The following is a 23866-nucleotide window of genomic DNA, read 5'->3' as shown; positions in this document are numbered from 1 at the left end:
ATCTTTGTTTATAGACAGACTACATCACTTTTGACACAACAAAGTTAAACAATATTGATATAAACTTTGGGAAGGAATCTTTTAATCATACATTTGTTTATGTGGGGAAAGAACGTCACACCCTTCAAATATCAAATAGAGTTGGGGTCCAAGCTGAGCTGGTAAGTCAGTTAGTTTAAAAGCTAGTTAAGAAACCAGCCTTCTGGTTTCTGTTGCATGTCAAAATAATACTCAGGAAGTCTAATGCCAGGTGGGTACTTCTGGCAACTTTCTGGGAAAAAACTGTCTTTGTTGGAAGCCTGAGAGAAACTGAAGCACAAAAAAGGGCTGATACAATGTTAGTACTTCAGTCCTGGGACTCAGCTATACAGCTGCAAATAAAACATTTTAAGTGTGTTGTAAGTGCATTATAAAAATGTGACACTAGTTGGTGATAGTTGGCAAATTCAATATATTTTTCAAAACATTTTTTTAAAAAACATTTCCACAATGTTTTTTATATGTGTCTAGATTCCACCGACATTAATCTTGGTTAAGGATAACTAGAGTTCTGTATTCACCAGTGTTGATAGCTGACTTCAAATCCTTGTTAAGAGGGCAGTCTGTTGTCCTCAATGGTGATTAACACTGATGCTAATTAACACTTGGCTTGTAATTCCATACAGAGGTGCAGCCAGGGCCCACCCTGAGAGTTGCAGGGACAAACAGGCCCAACATCTGCACTTGGTCAGGAGGCAGCCAGCTAGGCATGTACCTGGTTACAGGTGCTCACATGATTGTTTTGAATTTAGAATATATTACCCTTTTCTAAAACATAGTGGCGCTTATTCCCAGGTAAATGTGTTTGGCATAATCACAATGCTACGATGATTGAAATGTTTTCAAAATGTAAAACCACACATGCTCAAAGTATTATTCTTATTTTTTAAATGAGCTTGGCAAGCTTTCTGCTGCTCTAACATATCAGGAATGAAGAAGCATTTTTAAACATGGAATAGCAGGGAGAAGGGAAATGTTAATGATGTGCTTCACAACTAAAATAACACACGTGGCTGTCCGAACGAGACCTTGCAAGACCATTAAATCCAGGTTCCAAAACTGCCTGGAAACACCAATGATGTTATGGTTCATGGAAGGACATCCCAGGATCCATAGGTCTCCATCTTCATCCATATTTCAAAAGGGGACACAATCTACACCCGTTTGCAGTTGCATAAGCATTTAATATGGGAGTATTGATCCGAAGTTGAACAAGAACTGTTTATAATTGCTGAATTATTATTTGTACGAAGCATTGGTTAAAAATGAATGGCTTTATAAAATAGCTCCTCTAACCCAAAATCTCCATTCTCTCAGCTTGTGGATGGCATCACAGAAAAGCCAGATCAAGGAAACAATGAGATCAGGTAAGATATTCATTTTTGCGTTTTTAAATTTTATTTTAGAAATTGAATTCTGTTCGAAGAGAAACTAGTCCTGTGTCATTTCCCCCGCCTTAATCACTAGTGATTTTCAATACATAGGGCATTCTGCTGCAAGTTCCTCTGCTTTGCCCCACACGGCCACTCCACCTATTGCTGCCTACTTGTGGATACAGAACAACTCGGTGTAGTGATGTGTTGACTATCCCTAGGCATTATGTGAGCCTAGTGTAGTGGGGCTGAACTTTTTGGCAGTATGCATGCATGGACTATAATGTTTCATTCCTGTCTGAATGATGCTTCACTAACAATGGGATTTCATAAGATATAACAACTTCCTTGAAAAAAAATCGGAGCAGAGAAACTGAGCTTTTTGGCTACAAAAACATTTTTTAATCTTTCTTAACAAAGTTGTTCAGCAACATCTGGAGGGCCAAAGGTTCACCATTCTTGAGTTATCCAATATAGAAATGAAATAAGAAATATGTCATTTCACTTAAGTTACACAGACCTTCAGTCTTGGCTGTCACAAATTCATATTACCTTGCATGGAGTCTCTGGACTCCATAGTTTGTATCAATAGTTTAATACAAACGTTTGGGAATGCTTGCTAGGGCTCATAGAAATTGGCCAAGGATGATGGGAGTTGTAGTTTAGCATCAGCTAATGGGCCAAAAGTTCCCACGTCTGTAATAACTGATAAATTGTGCTGTTTAAAAACATTTCATTTAAATCATGTCTTAAAGGTTCATAAACAATATGGATTCAACTATTAATATCACTATGGATGGAGTTACCTTTGGAGATGTGGGTTATTTTTCTCCCACAAACTACACGCCTTTCCAAAGAGGAGAGTAAGTATAACTGTTTGTTTGCCAAATATTTTAAACCTGCCCTTCACCAAAAGGTTGTGGGGTGGGTTACAACCACATAATATATACCATATTTTCCCATGTCTAGGACACCCCTGTGTATAAGATGAACACTATTTTTTGAACCCCAAATTAAGAAATCAGTATTTTTGACCTTTTGGGGGAGGATTTCAAAGTTGTGGAGCTACTTTTGGGTGATTGCCCCCAAAGTTATTCATCGCCCCACCGAAAACTGTGTTTATGACGACCCCCCATTTTTTCTCAAAAAAAGAGAGAGAAAAAACCATTGTCTTATACACAGAAAAATACGGTACAAGTAAAAACTTTTGTTATAAAACAAATAATTGTCTTATTGCAATTATTTGTCTCAGTGTCAACATTCGTTTGATGAAGTGGATTCTAGTCCATGGAAGCTTATGCTACAACAAATCTGAGTATCTTAAAGGAACTCGGAATACTCACAGGGTGTGTGCTTCAATAGACTACTAGGGTATATTAGGTAGAAAATCTGTGACTGGATCTCTGAATGGGTTTATTTTTCACTGCAATAGAGCTATGAGGCCTGGAATTTGATTGATACACTGGTGGATGGTGGAGATATTTTAGTCCCTCTTGTGCTGTACTGTTTGCCTGTTCTAAATAGCCCCTTCATACTGCTGTTAGTCTTGTGAGGGAGAAAATGTGCTCACTTTTTGTATAAATAAGACGGCAGCCACCACAAAAAATGCTGCTGCTCTCAGGGGCTGCCATTTTCCCCACCATGCCCTGGAACAAATGCAAAGTCCAAGGTAATTATGAGTAAATAAAATGTTGGCTGCCAGAAGACAGAGGTGTGTGTGTGTGTGTGTGTGTGTGTGTGTGTGTGTGTGTGTGTGTGTCAGCTCGAAAAGACCGAAGAAGATCCAAATGTGAGAAAACACATGCACGCTTGACCAAAAAGCGCTGAAATGAACAATGAGTTCATTTATGATGCCTGGTAATGAAAGTAAATGGGAGGTGGGATGGCTGCCCAGTAGCAGCAAAATAGTTTGCCCCCATTAATTGCTGAATTTAGAAAACCCAAGAATAAATACTGCAAACTCAGAAAACCTTGCTGTTGAAAGCTGGGTGAGTTTTGGAAGATTGCATTGGGGTTGGCAGGAGAGAAAGCTGTGTAAAGCAAATGCTCTTTTTCTAGACCAGCTGGCTTGTAGGTGGATTTTGGCCCACGAGGCCTCTCCATTTCACCTGCAAGGCCATATTCCCCAAACCACACCCACCTGCTCCATACCTGACGTCATATGTAATGTCAAGTACGGGACAGGTGCAGACGTGACTAGTTCGACTAGTCAATCTAGTGTACTGGAAGAGTGGTCAGAAAAACTTCCTTAGACAATATCCTGCCACAGCAAACTTTAGAACTGGGAGTAAGCAGTTAACCCGAAATGCACGTGGTTAATGATCGTAAGCTGAACAAATAGTGTTGAGGCTGTTGCTCTTAATACTAGCAATTCTTCTTCTTCTTTTACTATAGCTTCATATATGTGGATTAAATTGGGTAGGTTGTGTAGATCAGACTTCATTTTCCCCCTCCCATCTCCCCCCCCCCCCCAGAAAAGAAATCACCGTTACCGTTCTCAGCGATCTTCGTAACTGCAGTGGCAAGTCTTTGACATTTGGGTATGGCAGCGCTTACACTATTGTAGTAGAGGGGGTAAGTTGTTTCGCTTATCTTTAAGGAATATTGAAACGCTGCTGGCGGTTGAATGAAAGTTTCTGGGTACCTGTTAACAATGGTGCATGAATTATTCCACATGTATTATAATGGTGCTTTTGTCCTCCTTATGGCTTGCTATCTGATCATATATATCAAGATTAGGGAGTCTGTGACCCTGCAGCTGCCATTATCCTTGATCATTCTCATTGCTGGCTAAGGTTGATGGTAGTTGGAGTCCAACAGTATCCAGAGAGCCATAGGTTCACCAGTACCGATATATAACAGATACCATACTATAACCATACCAAAGTTACCAAAGCAAAATAAATATGACTAGAAGTATACTGCTGTTGTAAACACATGTGCCTTCATAAAAGATTAGCACTAAAGAGTTGGTATAGCTAATGATGGGAGTCACAGTACAGTGGTACCTCGACTTACGAATGACTCTACTTACGAAATATTCTACTTATGAAGAGAAAAAAATAGTAAAAAATGGCCGTGCGCTTACAATTTTTTTGACATCCGGATGGCCTCGCTGCCCCGCGCTCGGCGCCGCTGGATCAAGCACTCGCCGCCACCGCTGGATCGGGCCCTCGCCACCTCCGCCTCACAGCAGCCAGAGGAGGAGCGAGCGTGGCTGAGTGAGGAAGGGAAGGCAGGCAGGCAGGAGGCTGCCCGGCCGCGCTCTCGCTCGGAGCAGGTGAAGGAGAAAGAGAAGCCATTGGCAGGCAGGCAGGCAGGCGAGCGAGCGCAACAGGTAGGTGCCGGCTGGGTGGCCGGCCGAGGCCTCTGCCTCTTGCTCCTCCACGGCCCCACTCGTTGCAGAAGGCCGGCCTTGCAGCGGCAGCGGCGGCGGCCCAATCCAGCGGCGGTGGCAAGCACGGGGCAGCGAGAGAGGTAAGGCTCCAGAACGAATTAATCCGTTCCCAATGGGAAACCGCGTTTCGACTTACGAATGTTTCTACATACGAATGTGCATTCGGAACGGATCAAATTCGTAGGTTGAGGGACCACTGTAAATGTAAATAGGATCTGTTTAAACTTAAAATACACAAGCCACTTTATAATTCGACGGCTTTTGGTTTCAAATTAAAATATACCTGGATGATCTGCTATCTATTGAAGTTTTAGTTGCTATCTATCTGACTGGCTGGGGAAACCCAGCCAGATGGGCAGGGTATAAATAATAAATTTTTATTATTTATTATGACTATAGACTATCTGACTTTTAGAAGACCTCTGAACGCAGCCCTGTATAGGGAAGTTTTTAATGTTTGATATCTTACTGTATTTTGATTTGTTGGAAGCTGCCGAGAGTGGCTGGGGCAACTCGGTCAATTGGGATTATTATTATTAATTATCTGGTAGTCATCATGATATACAACTTCCATACTTAATCCATAGTCATGTGCTCTTCTTCGCACATTAATCTCTTTATATGAACATGCTTTCCCATTCACAGAATCTCTGGATGAGTGCACCTGAGATCATTGTGTTTCTCATTGTTGATTTGCTTATAATAATATATTTTTTAATGTGAACAACTTAAAAAAGAATGTTTCCTTTTGTAAAGGGGTAATCCTTTGCAGTTGTTCATGTTTTACGTCTTCAGTGTCAGTTTACGCTGTGATTAAAGTTATTTTTAATTTGTGCTGCCTATTTAAAATGCAGGAGGAGTCGCAGGACTTTGTTTGGATTAATGTAATTTGGTTTTCCTTTCAGTGCAACAGCAGTGAAATACTCCTCAACTATGTTGAAGACATTCAACCCAACACAATCAGTATGGCCTGGCAAATTCCTCAGTATTTCATTATTACCTGCGCTGAAGTGGTCTTCTCAGTCACTGGACTATCATTTTCATATGACCAGGTAGATGGCTTTGCTTGAGAGATGTCTCAGTTGCAATGGTAGCCTTGAAATGTTATAAAGTAGAAACACATGCAGACTGTTCCCAAGGAAAGACCGGCAGTAGGGTTTGCAGGTGAGCTTCTAGAATCTATGTATGTCAGATGGATCCTATGCCACCTGACACACATGGCATAGTTCTGTGGCATAGTTTACTCAGATTTGTATTTTTCAATGGTGTTCTCATTATGAATATTTTTCTAGTCTGCACAGTACTTCTCGTGTAGAAACTGATATAGTTAGAGCATGTTATCCAGTAAAGCCAAGCTATGAGGTTTTTTTTGTGACTAGGTGTGATAAAAAAAGAGCAAAGAATTCTACTCGCTTTACTGACCAAGGCAGCCGGCGTACAGCTTCCGGGTCATGTGGCCAGCATGACTAAGCCGCTTCTGGTGAACCAGAGCAGTGCACGGAAATGCCGTTTACCTTCCCGCTGGAGCAGTACCTATTGATCTACTTGCACTTTGACGTGCTTTCGAACGGCTAGGTTGGCAGGAGCAGGGACTGAACAACAGGAGCTTGCCCCTTCGCGGGTATTCGAACTGCCGACCTTCTGATCAGCAAGCCCTAGGCTCAGTGGTTTAACCCACAGCACCACCCGCATCCCAGCATTTGCCCTAGTAAGAGCAAAAAACAAGTGTAGGGGTGATTTTAGTTGGGACTACAGTGGGGACGGAAAGTATTGCATCCTCTGCCTCCTGAGTTTTGTATTTAATCCATCCCCATAGCCTTGATATAATTGCTAAATATGCAATTGGCCCTTGAAAAGCCAGTTTTGAATAATAAATATTCGATACTGTACCTCAAAACAATGTCCAATTAAATAACTTGTTTCGGTAGGCTCCTGCAAACATGAAGTCTGTTTTGCAAGCTGGATGGCTGTTGACAGTGGCTGTGGGGAATATCATTGTTCTTATTATAGCTGGAGCTTCAAAAATTGAAGAACAGGTAAAGTAAACTCATCAGGGCTACAAGTTTTTATATATAGATATACTGGTGAACACTATTGTATGGGGAGAACAGTCACTAAAACACAGCTCTGTTACTATGGCAGAGTTGTAGTTTTAGTAGAATACTGAGCATGCAAAGATGTCAATACGATGCACAGTGAGAAATACAGATGGCTTTGAATCTTTGATCTCTAATGTTAGTTTTATGTGTTGGAATCTTTGGTATAGGTTCCATAGCAGGGGTCCACTACATTAACAGCACAATCCTATGCATTCAGAAACAGGTCTTGCCGTGTTCAATAAGGCTTGTGTGTTCATATGGGCTGTATATCTTGTATCCTGTATGGGTGGGGAGGGGGTATAAGTCACTGGAGAACCTTCACACTCAACATCTGGAACTTTATTTTTTGTACAAAAGCATATGGTTAGGTCGTAGAACTTCATAAAATCTGGTGATTCTGGATGGTAGCAATTGTGACATGACTTGCAAATCTAAAGATGGAAGACTTCAATTAAAGACCCAGAAGTTTTAAGTTTTTGCAGAGCACAATTTTGTAGCCCATAGCATAGCCAAATAAAGGTTCAATTAAACCTATAGAAATGGAAATCTCAATGAGGTTCTCTAGATACCAGAATTTCTGTGTTAAGTGCTAGACGCAGTCCTACAAAATTACCCGTTCCTTATCCACTGCCTTTGTGCAGTGCAAGGAAATTTGTTCCCCATCAGGCTGCAACCCCACTCATCTGAGAGTAAGCCACATGCAATTCAACAGGATTTATTTCTGAGTAGACACAGTTAGGATTGCAGTCTCAATTTTCCTGAACCACGTGTTACTTCCTACAAGAGGCAAGCTAGGCAGTTTGGATTCCCAAGGGCATCTCATGTGACTGTGCTAATGTTTGAAGCAAGCCTTAAAATAATGTAATGACTTCTGCTAAAAATGCTCTGTTCTTTGAATTTATGCATAAATGCTTATTTGTTAGCAATAGCATGTTTTACATATATAAATATATATATATAAATCTAAAACCTTTTTTTAATTTTTTTATTTTACAGTGGGTAGAATACGTTCTGTTTGCAGCTTTACTTGTTGCAGTTACTGTTGTTTTTGCCATCATGGCCTATTTTTACACTTATGTGGATCCAATTGAAGTTGAAGCTCAAATGGTAGAGGATGAAAAGAAGAGGGAAAAGGAACCGCCATCTTATGAAAATGGAAATGTTTTACAGACTCAGATGTGAGCATATACTAAAGGATGAATGAGAACATAAACTGTCATCGGGACAACTGCATCTCTAGTCTGAGACACATAAGTGCTGCCTTCTCACTGGGCAGGGGTGGTTAGTGAACATCATCAAAATACACTCTCCCTCCCAAAGGCGAAGATTAAGAAATCTGTTCTCCTGTGAAGAAAATGAGGAACCCCCCCCCCAGTTCTTTTTCAGCAGATTTTGCACTTAAAAAGGGAACTGAACCTAATTGCACCTGGCCACAATGAAAAGACATTCAAAGTATTATTTTTTATACAGAACTGCTTTAATTTCATGTTGTAGCAGAAGGCAAGTGCTCACAAAACATACAGGTTTTAGAGGCTCTTTGATATGCTGTCCTACAGATAATGATTGCTATTATACATATGTGGGGGTTTTTCCTCCTGGAAACACGTATCTGAGCCGGTTGAATGTTCATGACCCTGGTATTGCACTACACACCTCTTCCTCTGTTTTCTGCCAGAGGACTGCCAAATCTAACTTCAGGTGCCTACAGTGGTAGAGACGAACAAAGAGGAATTGCATGATAAAGAAGCAAAGGCAAACGAAATAAAACTGCGACTCTAAAAATTAATGGCTCAGTTTACTTTCTCAAGTGGAAGAAGAGAGCTGGGCTTTCTGTTTCATTACAGTTGAGGATCAGGATAGCGCAGAAATTGCCAGCCTTTTGTAAATCCATGGCCCCACTACATCAACGCAGCCAGGAGCACACCATATTCATTACAATAAAATGCTAATTTAAGAGGGTGGAGGAGACTCTATAGGGGCACCAGGGAAAGCTTACAGCCTTCATTGGCGCTGCCTTGAGTGATTCTGTCTGTCTAAAATATGTCCGTGAACTCTGACAATGCTCCTTGTCTGGGTCGAAGATAGAGAGGAATGCGAATACGACCTGGCCTGCTGTACAAAGGTAAAATTACATTTATTGCTTTGCCCACTTTTGCCTTTGTCCTTGCCCTCCACTCTCATGTGGCCTTTGGAAGATTGTCCAGAAGGGAATGTGACCTTTTGCACTGCAAAGAGTTATTTACTCCTGGTCTGTATACAGTGCTATTTTTCTAGGGGGAAAAAAAGAGGTGCTGGAACTCGCCATAAATGCCTCCCTCGTTCTCTTAGAATGGCAATGGCGCCCGCTTGAGAGGTGCCAGCTGAGTTCTGGCAAGTCCCACCTTAAAAAAAGGCCTGTCGGTATGACTTACACACCACCCCCATATTCGGAGTATCTTATAAACCAAAAAAATAATCAAAGCAAGCAACAATTAAAGAGATTTCTTAAGGTATAACAGAGAGGGATTGGCAATTGATGGACTATGGTGAGGCCTCCTTTTGGTGGTAACAAACCAGGGCTCTCTTCAGCCACATTACTGCAAATTCCACGACATGTGGATGTTAGGCTGGAGTAATTATACATTGCTGCTACCGGGACCGTAGGAGTTTGTTAAAAGTCCGAAGCATTGGTAGAAGGATTTTGGGAGATCCATGTATATGTGGGTGGAAGGAAGTATGATATCAAGTAAAATAAATAATTAAACCATCCACTGGCCGTTAACATAGAAACCTAAAAGCCTATAAAATCCCTTAGCCCTCCACTTAGTTGCATTATAAATATGATATACATTTAGAAACAAATAGTGGAAGGCCAAGGGAACACCAGTGACATGGCAGGGAACGACACACCCACAATCCCCTTCCAGCACATTAGCTTGGCTTATATGAATCTATGAGCCATGGGTTCTGAACTTATGCTGTAAGAAGGGGTATGTATTATTATTAAAATCTGTATACTGCGCTAAACCCACAGATCTCAGGGTGGTTACAACATAAAATCAAAATATGAAAACAAAATACATAATAAAAACAAAAAACATAGTTTTGATCCCTTTAATAGTTTGGGTTTCTAATTGTACCTACCTATTGATATCATCTAATGTGTGGGAAACAAAATGTCTAATTTGGTTTGCTTGGCAATGCTTAGCTAAATCAGGAAGCCCCCATCCCCCCCACCTCTCCACCTTTTCTAGGTCATTTGAAAGCAAAAATAAAATAATTCAGCTGCCACTGCCAGCTCTAAAGCTGTTTAAAAGAAACTGAAATTGGTAAACTCTGAATAAGAAAAGTTAGCTTAGGAGGAACAATTGTTTTAACCAAAGCTAACCTTTCAGGAACCTTCAAAATCATTTCCCTCCACCTTTTTTTGTCGCAAGAGATTGCTTGTCAAATGGGTTTAAACTGGAAATATACGGACGTATGCCAGAAGAGGGAATTTCAGCAGGTGGGGCTTTTACATAACTGAAAGTTGCAGGAGCCCTGCCCTTTTTGCCAGCTGGCCACTCTATGTGAGGCATAAGCACTAAACATTCTTCAGCTGAATTATCTTGACAGCCTCCCTTGTGAAACCAGTGCGGTTGAGTGTGTTGCTGTAAGCACATCCAAACCTCTTGGTGTCATTAAGCATCTGCAACCTCTTTGATTGTGTAAGCGTTGAGGTTGAGGGTGTGATGCTTTTATTGCATTAAAACAGAAACTTATGATAATTATTAATTGATCATCCCAAGAAAGGAATGTATGCAATTATAACTGCATGAAGAGTTGTTAGGAAATTGATTGGCCGTCATTGTCAACACAGAAGAACAGAATGGATAACCTGATGCAGGTTACCTGAGATCACACACCCTCCAACATTTCTCTGATGAAAACAGGGACGTCCTGTTCCATAATAATTGTATTATTTATACCCTGCCTACCTGACTGGGTTGCCCCAGCCACTCTGGGCAGCTTCCAACATATATATAACAACATATATATAACAACATCAAACACTTCCCTATACAGGGCTGCCTTCAGATGTCTTCTAAAGGTTACTTATCTTCTTGGCTCGGGGGTCACTTAGCTTCATATCTTCCAACATCTCTCCAATGCAAATAGAGACGTCCTAAGGAAAAGCGGGACATTCTGTGATCAAATCAGAAACCTTAATGGCTTCTGTAAATCCAATCTGGGACTGTTCCTGGAAAATAGGGACACTGTGGGAGCGTCTGAGATTAGCATGACTACCGTTTCTTCTGTTCAATCTGTGCCTTTCTTTTTTCTTCTTTTGCCCTTGCACCAGAGACTTAATAAATCCCTTTGAGCATGAAACACACAGGGCAGTTAACTGAAGTTTGCTTTTTGTAAGGCAGACTTGCAAGTAGCCTCTCGCTTAGCTGGCTTGGGCTGAGACTGAGAAGGAAAACACACTCTTAGCTATGGAGACCGTGGCACTAGAAAACCTGCACGACCTCTAAACCGCTAGCTGGATGAATAGTGGACCTAAAATAGCCATAACTGCGGCAGTCCATTTCCACACAGCAAAGCTGAAGAAGCCATTGGACCTGCTCGCCGCAGATGCCTCCTGAACCGAATCTCAAGGTCAGCGCGTGCGAATTCCTGCACCGATTTCCCTCCCCAATCCGGGAAAAGGTGCTGGGAAGGGGGAGGGGGAACGACAAGAAGAAGAGGACGCGCGCCCGCTGCGCAGCTGCGCCCTCTCGCCGCCCTCCTCCGGATCCTGGCAATCACCCCGTCAGCTGCGCCTGGCTCCGCCCACTTCCGAATGGCCCATGGTCACACGAAAGGGAGGAGCGAAAGTGGAGTTGGTGGGGATGGGAAAACACACGACACAAACGGAGATATTTGTCATTAAGAGCTCGATTCGATTGGGACCTATATAGCGTCGTTGGCATCCGTCCATCTGAGAAACATCGGAAGCAAGGGGGCCAATCTGAATAAACTATGGGGAGGGGGCGGGTAAACCCCCACCCCGCAAAATCCATCCCAAGACGTCACACACACACACATTTGAATGGCAATGCGGCATGCCCATCAACTTCAGGGGCATATATTTTATTTGGGGGGCCGAGGGGACCTCAGCCCCTAGGAGTTGGCTCCTATGATTGAAAGAGTGCGCCATCGGGGGCGAAGCCAAGCGCTGTGGTTGCAGAGGTTGATGCGGGCGAGACATACCTATGTATGCATACGAATAAACATCTATAAGGGAGTTCGCTTTCCGAGTTTTCACAGAACTCTTTCGGGGAGGAAGGGAGGGGCGCCCGCCTCGTCGCCGCGCGCCAATAGGCCCGGCTTGGCTGCGCGAGAAGCGTGGCTCCTCCTCGTGGCCTCGTCCTTTCCCTTTACGGACCCGTGCGCGGCGGCGGCGGCGGAGGAGGAGGGTCAGGATTCGCTCCTCCTCCAGGTTCACCCCTTTCCCAAACCCGGCTGTGTTGTGCGCCTGCCCGCCCTCTTCGGTGGCTTGCGCGCGCGCACAGACGCACAGAGACCCGGGAGTCCTCCGCCCGCCCGTCCCTTCCGTACTCGGCTGGGAGCTAGCCTAGCCCTGGTGCGGATCGGGGTTGCGAGGGGGAAGGAGCACGCGGGGGTGGTGCTGGCGGCGGGGCTGCTGGTGATGGGGCTGAGGTGAATCCTTCCGTTCCTGGAACTGCTTCGAGAGAGAGAGAGAGGAGGAGGAGGAGGAGGGAAGGAAGGCAAGAGAGGAAAGGAGAGGGGCCCGCGCGCAGGAGGGGCGGTAGCAGCGCTGCCTCTGCCGCTTCCGTCATCATGGCTCACTCCCCGGTGCAGCAGCCTGGCCTGCCGGGCATGCAGGTGAGAAACCAGCCGCTGGCTCCCTCCATCCTAAACCACCTCCCTGCATGGGCTTCAAACTGCATCCGAGAGGCCCCCCCAAAATGGGAAAGCAGGGGGGAGGTGGGTTTTTTTGGGTGGGGGGAACGGTCCGTTACACACACACACACACACATTTCCTCCTCCCCCCGGGCTAGTTTAGTGGTATGCAGGGGTTTGTTTCATCCCGGGGAGATGCTAACATTGGGTTGGGTGCGGGTGGGGGCTGGGTGAACCTGGCTAACTTGTAAAGGAGCTGGAGGGAACGTCTAAATGAGCAGTGGGAGTGTGTGTGTATGGGCGGGGGGGGGGGTGAGGGGACAGACTCCTAGAAATGCAGAGTCGAAAGGGACCGCGAGGGTCAGCTAGGCCGACCCCTTGCTGGGCAGGAATCTCCTGGTCCAACGTGGGGCTCGACCCTGAAATCTGCTCTGCCAACTATTCAGGCCGCTTATGGCAAAGGGAGGGGGTTGGTGCCTTGCTCAAGGTACAATCCAGATAGTTTGCTGTTTTAAATTAAGGGGCAATCCTTAATTTGTTTTGGGTTCTGCTGTCACCTGGGGTCTTGAGAGCAGCTAGCAGTAATGCAGCTGTGTATCCTGTGGCCAATATCTTTTACAGGGCTGCCTTTAGAAACAACAACAACGCCCCCCCTCACAAAAAACCCATGTTCTGATCCACTACAGTTATCAGACAGTTATGGTCATCACATCTGGGTAAGGGTCAGATACTGTATGAGGTTTATAAAAAGGTACAAAGAGGTAACTTTTTGGGCTGACTTTGGCTGGTGTGTGTGCGAGACAGAGAGAAAGTGAATGAGTGTAATTTAGCAAGTTTTACCTTAAGTTTTTCTCCCTTTTTGTTTGTTTGTTAGCAAAATCCATATATGGCCTCCTTGATGTAATATTTGGTGTGTCTGTGTGTGTGGGAAACTTAACTGTAGAGTATTTAAAATACTAGCCGTCTCAGTAATTCTTTTCATGTTTTAACGAAGGAGTCCATCTTCAGCCTCATTTATTGTTACCCGAGAGTTTTCCATCTCTGTGGAAAACTTCTTGGAACTTGTTTTGCATCTGTAGTGTCTTAGCATTTGCATTAAGTAGTATAAAATAACATCTCTTTGAGTGTGCGTGGCAAACAGGGAAGAAGAGCTATGCTGTGAATTCGGATGTGCATTCCTATTTGTATGTTAAGATGAGAGTCTGGTTTTCCAAACTCAAAAGCACTGCATTTTGATGGCCTGCAGGATCCCAGGAAGTGATGGCACACATATAGGCCTTCCTATTCTGGCCTGGTGTTGCTATGGCCTAGCAAGGAGGAGTAGTGCGAGGGAAGAAGGCCTGTGATCCACCAGACCAAGGGATAAGGGACTACTGTACATACACAAAAAGAGAGAACTTTATTCTCAGCCAAGCTGAGTAGCAGAACTAACCCAGACTGCAGCTTTCTGTTCTTTGCAGGCCACAGTAGATCTGAATGGGTTGGCTGTGCCTTGGCTAGAAAGGGGGGCCCAAGAGTTGAGCTGTCTTTTTTCTCTCTAACTATGCCAAAAATGGGAAGGAGAAGCCGGGGAATAGTGTGCTTCCTTGTTCTGTACTTGGAAACAAGCAGGTATACTTTATTGGGGCACAGCTGAGACTACAAGCCCATCATTATGAGGTAAACTGTTGAGGCTGCATTACATATCATGCTTGAGGGTTTTTATGCAAACTTGTTTCCCAGTACACTGGAGTTTCTGGATCTTGTGAGGCTCTGGAGCCAATCAGAAGCCGAAAAGAGCAAGCAGGGTTAGGATGAGTGAGCTACTGCCCTCTAGAATGGAGGGAGGCTGCTTCTACAGGAAACTCTAGTACAGTACTGGTGCTCGTTGAGTGGCAGATCTGAGCCTTTTTAAGCGACATGCTCAAAAACGACATGGCCCAGAGTTCTTTTAATTCCTGCTTGGCATTTCCTGGGCACAGACACTTAGGAGTTAACAGGGGTGTAGTAGGTAACTGATAGCAAGAGAAAAGCAAAGCACTAGAACTACTGTGGGCAGTCAGATCCCAGGGACAGGTGAGACTAATAGTGCTCGTTTAGTAAATAGGTTCCAGCACAGATGAGAGTTGTAGCTGTGGTTGTTATCACTTGCACTCAGGCTCCTGAAAGCATCTTGCACAGCAAAAATTAAAACGAGATTAAAATCATGTAAAAATAGCAAAAAACAAACACTCATTCCAGCACTGTATTTAAAAGGAACAAGTCCTACCCACAACACTTAAAGGTCTCACAAAGGCAACGGTAGTCCCCAAAAGGCCATGGTAACTGCCTTGGCAATTAAAAACCATAAACCTGGGTCAATGAGCAGGGTTTTGCCTAGCACCTAGAAGCGCAGCAACGACTCCTGGCATGCTTCGTTGGGGAGCATAGCTGCCAAGTTTTCCCTTTTCTCGCGAGGAAGCCTATTCAGCATAAGGGAAAATCCCTTAAAATAAGGGATAACTTGGCAGCTATGTTGGGGAGAGCCATTCCACAAGTGGAGCCATTGTGGAAAATGATTGTTCTCATGTTGCCACCCTGCACACTTCCTGTGGAGAGTAAGCCCAAAGAAGGGGTGCAGGTTCTGGGTTGGTTCATGAGAGAGGCGTTCCTTGAGGTATGTGTTAGGCGTTCCTTGAGGTATGTGCCGCTGGTCCCCTAGAGCATCTTTATACGAATGTAGATTAGATTCTAGACATAGAATCAGCTCTAAATGGCATTTGCCAGTGCATTTGTGCTTATATATGTGCATGCCTTGCAGCTCTGTCCAAGCACAATTCAAAGTGTTGGTGCTGGCCTTTAAAGCCCTAAACGGCCTCGGTCCAGTATACCTGAAGGAGCGTCTCCACCTCCATCGCTCTGCCCGGACACTGAGGTCCAGTGCCGAGGGCCTTCTGGCGGTTCCCTCGCTGCGAGAAGCCAAGTTACAGGGAACCAGGCAGAGGGCCTTCTCGGTAGTGGCACCCGCCCTGTGGAACGCTCTCCCATCAGATGTCAAGGAAATAAACAGCTATCTGACTTTTAGAAGACATCTGAAGGCAGCCCTGTTTAGAGAGGTTTTTAATGTTTGATGTATTACTGTGTTTTTAATATTCTGCTGGGAGCTGCCCAGAGTGGCTGGGGAGGCCCGGCCAGATAGCTGGGTATTAGTAATAAATTATGATGATGAAGAAGAATTCAAGTCAGGTGGTCAAAAATGCAAGGGGTTTGAATACAGGGGACTAAAAGAAGCTGAGGAACAGCAGTCAATCCTCAAGTGTTTTCAAAATGGAAAATAGATTTTGGAAGCGTGGAGGCGTTTTTTACAAGTTGGACTGGGCCTATAGAAATGATGTTAGGGTGCTGCCTTGTACTGCTTTTGCCGAGCTGCTTCATAAATGGTGTGTTACAAGGAGGGCAACATCTATTTCAGAAAAGGTCTTGGAGGCTGTTGAGTAACAAGGGATTATTCATAACCAGCTACTGGGAACCACTGGAGGGAAGTCATTTGAAGCCCTGTAGGGTTGCTGACATCATGTGATCAGATGGGTTAAAGGACACAGGATTAGGCAGGATATGATTCCTCCTTTTGAAATCTGGTGAAGTTCTTTACTAAAACAGGTTAGACAAGAGTTGCAGGGGCCAGGTGCAAGAGAGTGGCCAAGATGCAACACCATAATATCCTGGTTAAACTCAGAGGCTCTGTTTTCTAGATTTGTGCTTTTTGAAACTCTGCAAAACATATATTTTATAGTTCATGCGCTGGCGCATTGTCATGGAAAGGGAACCGAAAATAGTGATAACTGTAGACAATATATAATCTAAGCACGTTTTCCCTTAAATTAATCATCCTGTTTTGAATGGCAAAAGGAAATTATGCCTGTTTTAAGATAACAATATTTCCATAGGAACATTTTGATTATATCTATTCCAATACAATTACAGTTTAAGTCTTAATCTTAGCATTCTCACTGCCCTCACAAATACTGTAAATTTCACCGAATATAATGTATCTCTTTTCTAACCAATCCTCAGAAATGCCTCTTTCTACACTTGCTGCTATAATCAGATAACAATAATAATCTTGCTTGTGTTTTGCTTTTCTTTAGGTATTTAATTCACTAGTTTTTGTTGGTTACCTGTTTGTCTTAACGCTAGTTTATATTGTCAATTATCCATATCCCTCTAGGGTTGGTAACACTATTGAAACTACAAGTCTTGGAAATAGGTTTGCAAAAGCTAGTTTTACACAGTCACACTCACATACGCACACCATCTTGGTTTGACTGCTCATTTGTAGTTGGGGGGGGACCCAAAAAGAACCCCAACTTTTAGAAAGTTTTTGGCCCTAGTTGCCTGGGAGTAATTCATAATGCTCTGCTGGCTAATTATAAGCTTGAATAAAGCACACACAGTAAAGGATTACATTCTCATCAATTTTAATAGCTCTTTCAGTTAGTTCTGTGAATCTGGTTCTGTAGAGCTCTGCTGTAAAGCTGAAAATGTAAAACTTTATTGCTGTTCGTAATAGAAAACTTGCCTCCCCAGAGAAAGCACATATGCTGCCTTCTTTTAGCATGTTTGTGTTGAGCTCTGTTGCTCTTAGCTAGTTATTCTATAGTTAAACAGAAATTTTATGTTGTCTTATGTTCAGTTTGGCATTTATATACATGCTCTTATGGAAGCCACTTGTAAAAATGAGTGGGAATATGAGGGGGGGGGGGTGTATATAGAAACTTCACAGTCCCAGTCTTGTGGTACAGTTACATTGCTGGGGGAAAGGGAACAGACCTTGGGGCTCTTCTTTGTGTGGTTAGTGCTTATGGACTAGATGGGCCCTTGTTATTTTTGAACAGGATAAAAGATTGGTCCCAGGGCATGGTCTAAGGCCTTGCAGAAAGTAAGCAGACCGCCTTGAGTACCATGAGGTGGAATATAAATGTCCTAAAATGTCAGAGGGCCTTCTGGTGGTTCCCTCACTGTGAGAAGCGACATTATAGGGAACCAGGCAGAGGGCCTTCTTGGTAGTGGCTCCTTCCCTGTGGAACACCCTCCAATCAGATATCAAACAGATAAACAACTTTGACTTTTGGAAGGCATCTGAAGGCGGCCCTGTTCAGGGAAGCTTTTAATGGTTGATGTTTGTATTTTTAGTATTTTGTTGGGAGCTGCCCAGAGTGGGTGGGGCAACCCGGTCAGATGGGTCATAATCATAATAATAATCATAATGCATTCAGTCATATTCAGATTTGACACTTTTGGAAAATTGGAAGAAAACAGTCTCTGTTTTCTCTGGCCACGTAATTTGTGTTTTAAAGCTAACCCTAGATGCTTCATCAACACTTTCTGTTACTGCTGAGTAGTAGTTTGCATGAAATTTAGCCCTATGTTCCATTGACCTTCTAGGAAGAACTGAGTTCTTCTCAGAGACAGTAGTTTCGATAATGTGGCAGAGTTCTAATAAATTAATTAGTTCAACATTTGACAGTTACCCAGGGTAGTTGTGGTGTCTGCTACTAGTCAACTCTAAGCACAAGCTATACTGTAGCATACCTATGCTTGATCACAAAGCATCAACCCTCATCTCGCATACTGTGATGCCTTGAGGTTAGTTTGGGCACCATGGAAGCCAGTCAGTTGAAGGGGAGGGATCCAGATCGTGCTTGGGGCTTTGTTTCTCTGCATGTGTTATGACCAAGCACATGTGGGCTTCTTAAATGTGCCTTGTAAACGATGCCAGCCATTTCTGTGCTTTTTTCTGTTATTAAAAGGTGGAATTATATGAAGCTGTACAGCATGGGTGTCAAACACAAGGCCCGGGGGCCAAATCCGGCCCGCCAGACCTCGCCATGTGGCCCGCCGAGCGCCCCAGCCAGCGGGACCCAGCAGCGGGACCTTGCTGCTGAAGCGCCGTGCCGACAAAGCGCCGACAAACAGCTGGGGGCGGGGGGGGGTCCCTTCGCGCTCTTTTCTGGCGCTGAATCAAGGCGGCGACCCCCCCTTCCCTTTCTTTCTTCCTCTCTCTCGTTCTTATTCTTTCTTTCCCTCTCCTTCCTTCCTTCTTTATCTCTGTCTTCTCTCCCTCTTTCTTTTTCTTTCCTTCTTTATTCCTTTTCCTACTCTTCTTTCTTTCACCTCTTTCCTTCCTCTCTCCCTCCTGCTCCCTCTTTTCTTTCTTTCTTCCTTCCTTCCGTCCTTCCCATCTTTCTTCCTCTCCCTCATTCTTATTCTTTCTTTCCCTCTACTTCCTTCATTCTTTCTCCCTTTCCCTCTTCTCTCCCTCTTTCTTTTTCTTTCCTTCTTTATTCCCTTCCTTATTTCCTACTCTTCTTTCTCTCCCCTCTTTCCTTCCTTCCTCCCTCCCTCCCCCTCCCGCTCCCTCTCCTCAGAAACATAGGATGCTGCTTTATACTTCTGGCCCTTAAACCCTGGAACCAGGAGAGCAGCTTCAGTGAGTCAACCTCAGCTAGTCCCTTTGGTGAAGGGTGGTGGCTCACTGGCAGAACATCTGTCCTGCATGCAGAAGGACCCCAGCATCTCCAGGTACCAGTAGCTCTGCAAAGCTCCTGCATGAAACCCTAGCAAGCCTCCACCACCCAGTGCAGTTACCAAAAAATCATTTTTCAATAAATTGTACAATAATTGTACATTTGAATATCTACTTGCCATTATTCTGACTATGTTTCTGCTTTCAGAGCTAGTTATTACTTATATTATTACAAAAAACAGTAATAATTGAATGCAGTGACAATAATTTATGATAATAAAGAGTGGACACATAGTCCTACAGATATAACCGGCCCTTTGAGGGTGACCAAACTGCTGATGTGGCCCCCGATGAATTTGAGTTTGACACCCCTGCTGTACAGCATTGCATTCATGGCACAAAGTTCTCATGATGAACACATGCACTGCATTACAACTGCAGCAACAATCCTATATGTGAGGCTATTTCGGCCTTCCTCAACTTGATGCTTTCCAGATAGCCAACATTGAGGGTTGGTGGAAATTATGTTAGCTGGGGTTGATGGGAGTTGTGGTCCAAATTATCTGGAGGACACTATATTGAGGAAGTATAATGTATATCAGGCATAGGCAACCTTGGCCCTCCAGATGTTTTGGGACTACAATTCCCATCATCCCTGACCACTGGTTCTGTTAGCTAGGGATAATGGGAATTGTAGTCCCAAAACATCTGGAGGGCTGAGGTTGCCTATGCCTGATGTATATTAAGTAGTCTGACAGCATACATTGGCAGTGTAAGCTAGACTCTGTCACTACTAACTTGGGGGATGGAATTATAATGATTAAGATAGAATTATTACCTTTCTAACACCCTTTTCTTCCTAAGATCATCCTTCTTTCTGCCTTTTTACCAGCATACATTTTACTTGCCCAAATCACCTTACTTTTTCAAGCCCTCAACTGCAACAGCTCTATATATCCAAATTCTTAAGTGCAGATCGTCCTATTCTTTAGCTTGTGGCTGGGATAGAACTTTGGTTTTCACAATGCACATTTTGGGTTCATTTAGACATTGGGGTTCTGGCACTTCATTTAGGGACCCCCCTGCTTTTGCTGGTAGATCACATGGGGCTCAGTATCTAGGAAGGAGAATATTACAAAATTGCAGTACAAAAACTTGTTTGCGAATAGTTTGGACATAGAATAGGCCTTCCCATGTTTGTTTGAAACGATTGTATTAAAACTGTCAACCTAGAATATTTGTACTGAACTGAGATCTGCGGTGTAAATCAAATTATTTGACGCTATAGTCCACTTCTGAGTGGACATGCCTACAAGAACACAGAATCATAAAGTCAAAGGTGTTTTTCTTTTCTGTATTCCTTCAGAATCTGAAAGCAGATCCAGAAGAGCTCTTTACAAAGCTGGAGAAGATCGGCAAAGGTTCATTTGGTGAAGTTTTTAAAGGAATTGACAATCAAAGTCAGAAAGTTGTTGCTATAAAAATTATTGATCTTGAAGAAGCTGAAGATGAAATAGAAGACATTCAACAAGAGATTACAGTGCTGAGTCAGTGCGACAGTCCATATGTTACCAAATACTATGGATCTTATTTAAAGGTAAGACTCGGCTTTATGTTGAAATGTCTTACTTAAAATATGCACGTTTTACAAATCAATATATTTGTGAAATTACAGAATAGCTTTTAGCGGAAGAAGGATGTTTTGAGTACTAGACTAAATGGATTGTTTACCTTTTCCATAAGTTTTTTTTGGGGAAAGCGTTACATAGTGTCTTTTTATTTAGATATTGAAGTGTTATTAATTTATGTGTTGACTATTGATAAAAGTAAAACTTTTTTTTAATGAAATGTAACAATCCTGGAGGCTGTGTGTGTTTGTGTGTGTGTGTGTGTGAGAGAGAGAGAGAGAGAGATGTATGATATTATAAATACACACTCCTGCTTGTTTTTACACCAGTGCTAAACTTCTGCCAAAGAGAGGGCACTGATTGCTTGATATCCTTGATGCCTCTACTCTAGTGTTTCATTTAAATTTCTGAGGTTTTGAATTTCTGAGGTTTTGAATTTATGTTTAAATTAGGTATTTTGTATGTTGTTGCTGTTGTAAGCCACTTTGAGATTTAGATGGTGAAAAGTGGGTTATAATTTTTTAGAAATATATTTTACCCAGGGTTGCCTGCATGGCACTGGGAACCGGGCCAGTGAAATTCCATTTGCGCAATGGAGAATGTCTAGGTGCTTCTCCAGTGGAGCTCCCCAAGTCCCCTTGGCCCCCTAAGCTTCAGGTTTTTGAACCCCCAGAAAGGCCTGGGATGTAGTAATAGGAGAATTGGAGAAAATCATAGGAAAGCAGTTTTTAGGCTCTGGAGTCTTGTCTGATTTCCACTCATGTATTTCAGTTAGAAAACATGTAAACATGAAAGTCTTAACTGGATTGCAGATACTAGTTGTCGCCAATAATAATATAATTTAATATCTGTTGCCCACCCTCCATTCCAGGGTCCCAGGGCAGGTTACAGTGATTCAAAACACAACCTTAAAAACAGTTTAAAGTAAGTTAGAATCACTAAAGTAAGGTGGCTCCTATAAATACACATCTCATGTGTCAAAGGCCCAGATAATATAAGTGCATCTTCAGCATTTCCTGTGTGGGAAGGAATTCCACAATTTAGGGACTACCATAGAGAATTCCCTCACCCAAACCACCCTCACCTGGGTAGTGGCAGTGGAACTACCAAAGCACCCTCCTACCACTGCTGATCTTAACACCCAAGAGCAGGCATCCCCAAACTTCGGCCCTCCAGATGTTTTGGACTACAATTCCCATCTTCCCCGACCTCTGGTCCTGTTAGCTAGGGATCATGGGAGTTGTAGGCCAAAACATGTGGAGGGCCGCAGTTTGGGGATGCCTGCCCAAGAGAGTCTGTAGAGAAGGCCGTGATCTCTCAGATATTTGGGGCCTACGTTATTTAGGGTTTTGAACACTAGCGTGAGCACCTTACTCACGTTGGACCCAGAAATAAACTGGCAGCTAATGCAGCTGTTTCATGAGCTGCCTGTATGAGTTCTGAGTGGAACCTGAGCTAGGAATCTGGCCACCGCATTTGGGACCAGTTTAATATTTATTTCACGAGTTACATACAGGTACTTGTATTTGAATGTACAGAAATTGGTTCTCATTGATGCTAGCAAACCAGAATGAGGAACTGTTTTGGCAAGGTTTTCTTTTTGCGTCAGTGACGATGATTACCTCAGGATGATACAGCTTGGAGACATATTTACTCAGGCCTTCATGCATGTGAAACTAGAATATGGCCGTGAAGTTTTTCAAAGCATAATGATAGTGTGAAAATAGAGTGGAAATATGGTTGGGTGGTGTGCTCTTGTACTTTGTCTAACTTTTCTGGCTCTTAGATGGTGGAACGTCTAATAATGAGTTGGTTTGATGTGTTGGGTGCCATGATGATGAGCAATACAAGAGCTGCATTCAACAGATAACTGGCCGTTTTTATCAATCCCTTCGTCTTAGCTTTCCATAGAGTGATTAAAATCAATAGGCTTTACTTTACTCAAATACATGTTCCTTCTAAAAAGCAGAGCAAGTTCAAAAACAGGAAAATGAAATCTTGCTGAAAAGGGGAGAAGGTGGCTCTTGTATTGGAAAAGAATGCAATAAAATTGTTTCCTTGTCCCGTATTTACTGCATTCTTATTCTATCTTTCATTAAACCAAAACCAAGGGGGCTTAGAAATAATACACAGAGCTTAAAATCTCAATGGAAAATCCAATGTTTTTTTTGGGGGGGGGAATGAAACAAACATTTAACAAAGCCACAGACTTCTGTAGGCTTAGCATCGTCTTTCCTTCCTCTGCAGTGTTTGAGTGGTTTCTGCAACACTTCCTAGTTCAATATAATAGATTGTGCTTATATCTCTTTTTCCATTTTAATCTGCTGAATGATCATTTGTCATGCCACTGTATGTTCTGTATTGGTGAGAATGCATCATATGCTATAGATCAGAAGTGATGATCTTGATCGGTCTTCTCTATCTCAAGTGACATTCTTGATGGCCGAAAAAAAGAGAGAAAACCCAGCAATATCATGGTTGTTTTGGTCCCCCCCCCCAAAAAAAAATCCCAAGGGCATTTTATTTAAACATTTAGGTTTACATTTCACATTAATTCCATGGCTTCTGGAAGCTTACAAAAATATGTGTAATTATATATTTTTAGAAAGGACCCAGAAATAAAAGAAAGAAACATAACCCTTCTTTGAAAACATTCCAGAAAGAGGCCACAGAGCAATTAGTAATTGTGATATAGATCTTCGTGGGAGGACTGAGAGCACAAACTTCTAGTAGTTTATGGTCTTAATAAATCTCTGCTAATCCAGATTTAGCAGATCCGAACCTGCAGGGCGGTGTTAAATTGAGATAACTTCATAAATCAGGGTGGCCCAATTTTTTGCATCAAGTGGGCCGCAAAAGTACTTTGACCCGGCACCCAGGGGCCACACACTGCCTTGTCACGTGGGGTGAGGGGCAAGGCCAAAACAGCCCCCCCCCAGCCCTCATTGTGCCTTCCCAAAGCAAGGTGCCAGACTCTG

The 23866-nt window shown here is 43.2% G+C and overlaps 2 protein-coding genes and 1 long non-coding RNA gene across 4 annotated transcripts in view; 2 read left to right on the top strand and 1 right to left on the bottom strand.

Annotated features, from left to right (window-relative positions):
* Positions 1-8694, top strand: part of SLC15A1 (solute carrier family 15 member 1) — a 38050-nt gene extending 29356 nt beyond the window's left edge. For both annotated transcript variants that reach the window (XM_088667543.1, XM_035114363.3), the window contains exons 17-23: positions 15-161; positions 1357-1406; positions 2168-2275; positions 3887-3986; positions 5715-5861; positions 6738-6845; positions 7905-8694. In XM_088667543.1, the coding sequence (XP_088523669.1) occupies positions 15-161; positions 1357-1406; positions 2168-2275; positions 3887-3986; positions 5715-5861; positions 6738-6845; positions 7905-8090 (846 nt within the window). In that variant the 3' untranslated portion in view covers positions 8091-8694. The remainder of the gene's footprint in view (positions 1-14; positions 162-1356; positions 1407-2167; positions 2276-3886; positions 3987-5714; positions 5862-6737; positions 6846-7904) is intronic.
* Positions 8299-11704, bottom strand: LOC148685854 (uncharacterized). The gene is made up of 2 exons (XR_015949460.1): positions 11492-11704; positions 8299-11052 (listed from the first exon to the last, which is right to left on the bottom strand). It is a non-coding gene; the product is annotated as an uncharacterized LOC148685854 (long non-coding RNA).
* A 53-nt stretch (positions 11705-11757) lies between these two features.
* STK24 (serine/threonine kinase 24) overlaps positions 11758-23866 on the top strand; it is a 42718-nt gene continuing 30609 nt past the window's right edge. Inside the window, exons 1-2 of the mRNA XM_035114364.3 lie at positions 11758-12758; positions 20627-20857. Coding sequence (XP_034970255.1) covers positions 12714-12758; positions 20627-20857 — 276 coding nt within the window. The 5' untranslated portion in view covers positions 11758-12713. The remainder of the gene's footprint in view (positions 12759-20626; positions 20858-23866) is intronic.

This window comes from Zootoca vivipara, chromosome 4, assembly GCF_965207765.1.
Source record: "Zootoca vivipara chromosome 4, rZooViv2.hap1.1, whole genome shotgun sequence".
Taxonomy (NCBI): domain Eukaryota; kingdom Metazoa; phylum Chordata; class Lepidosauria; order Squamata; family Lacertidae; genus Zootoca; species Zootoca vivipara.
Note: the sequence above shows the minus strand (reverse complement) of the source record. Positions and strands in the feature narration are given on the sequence as shown.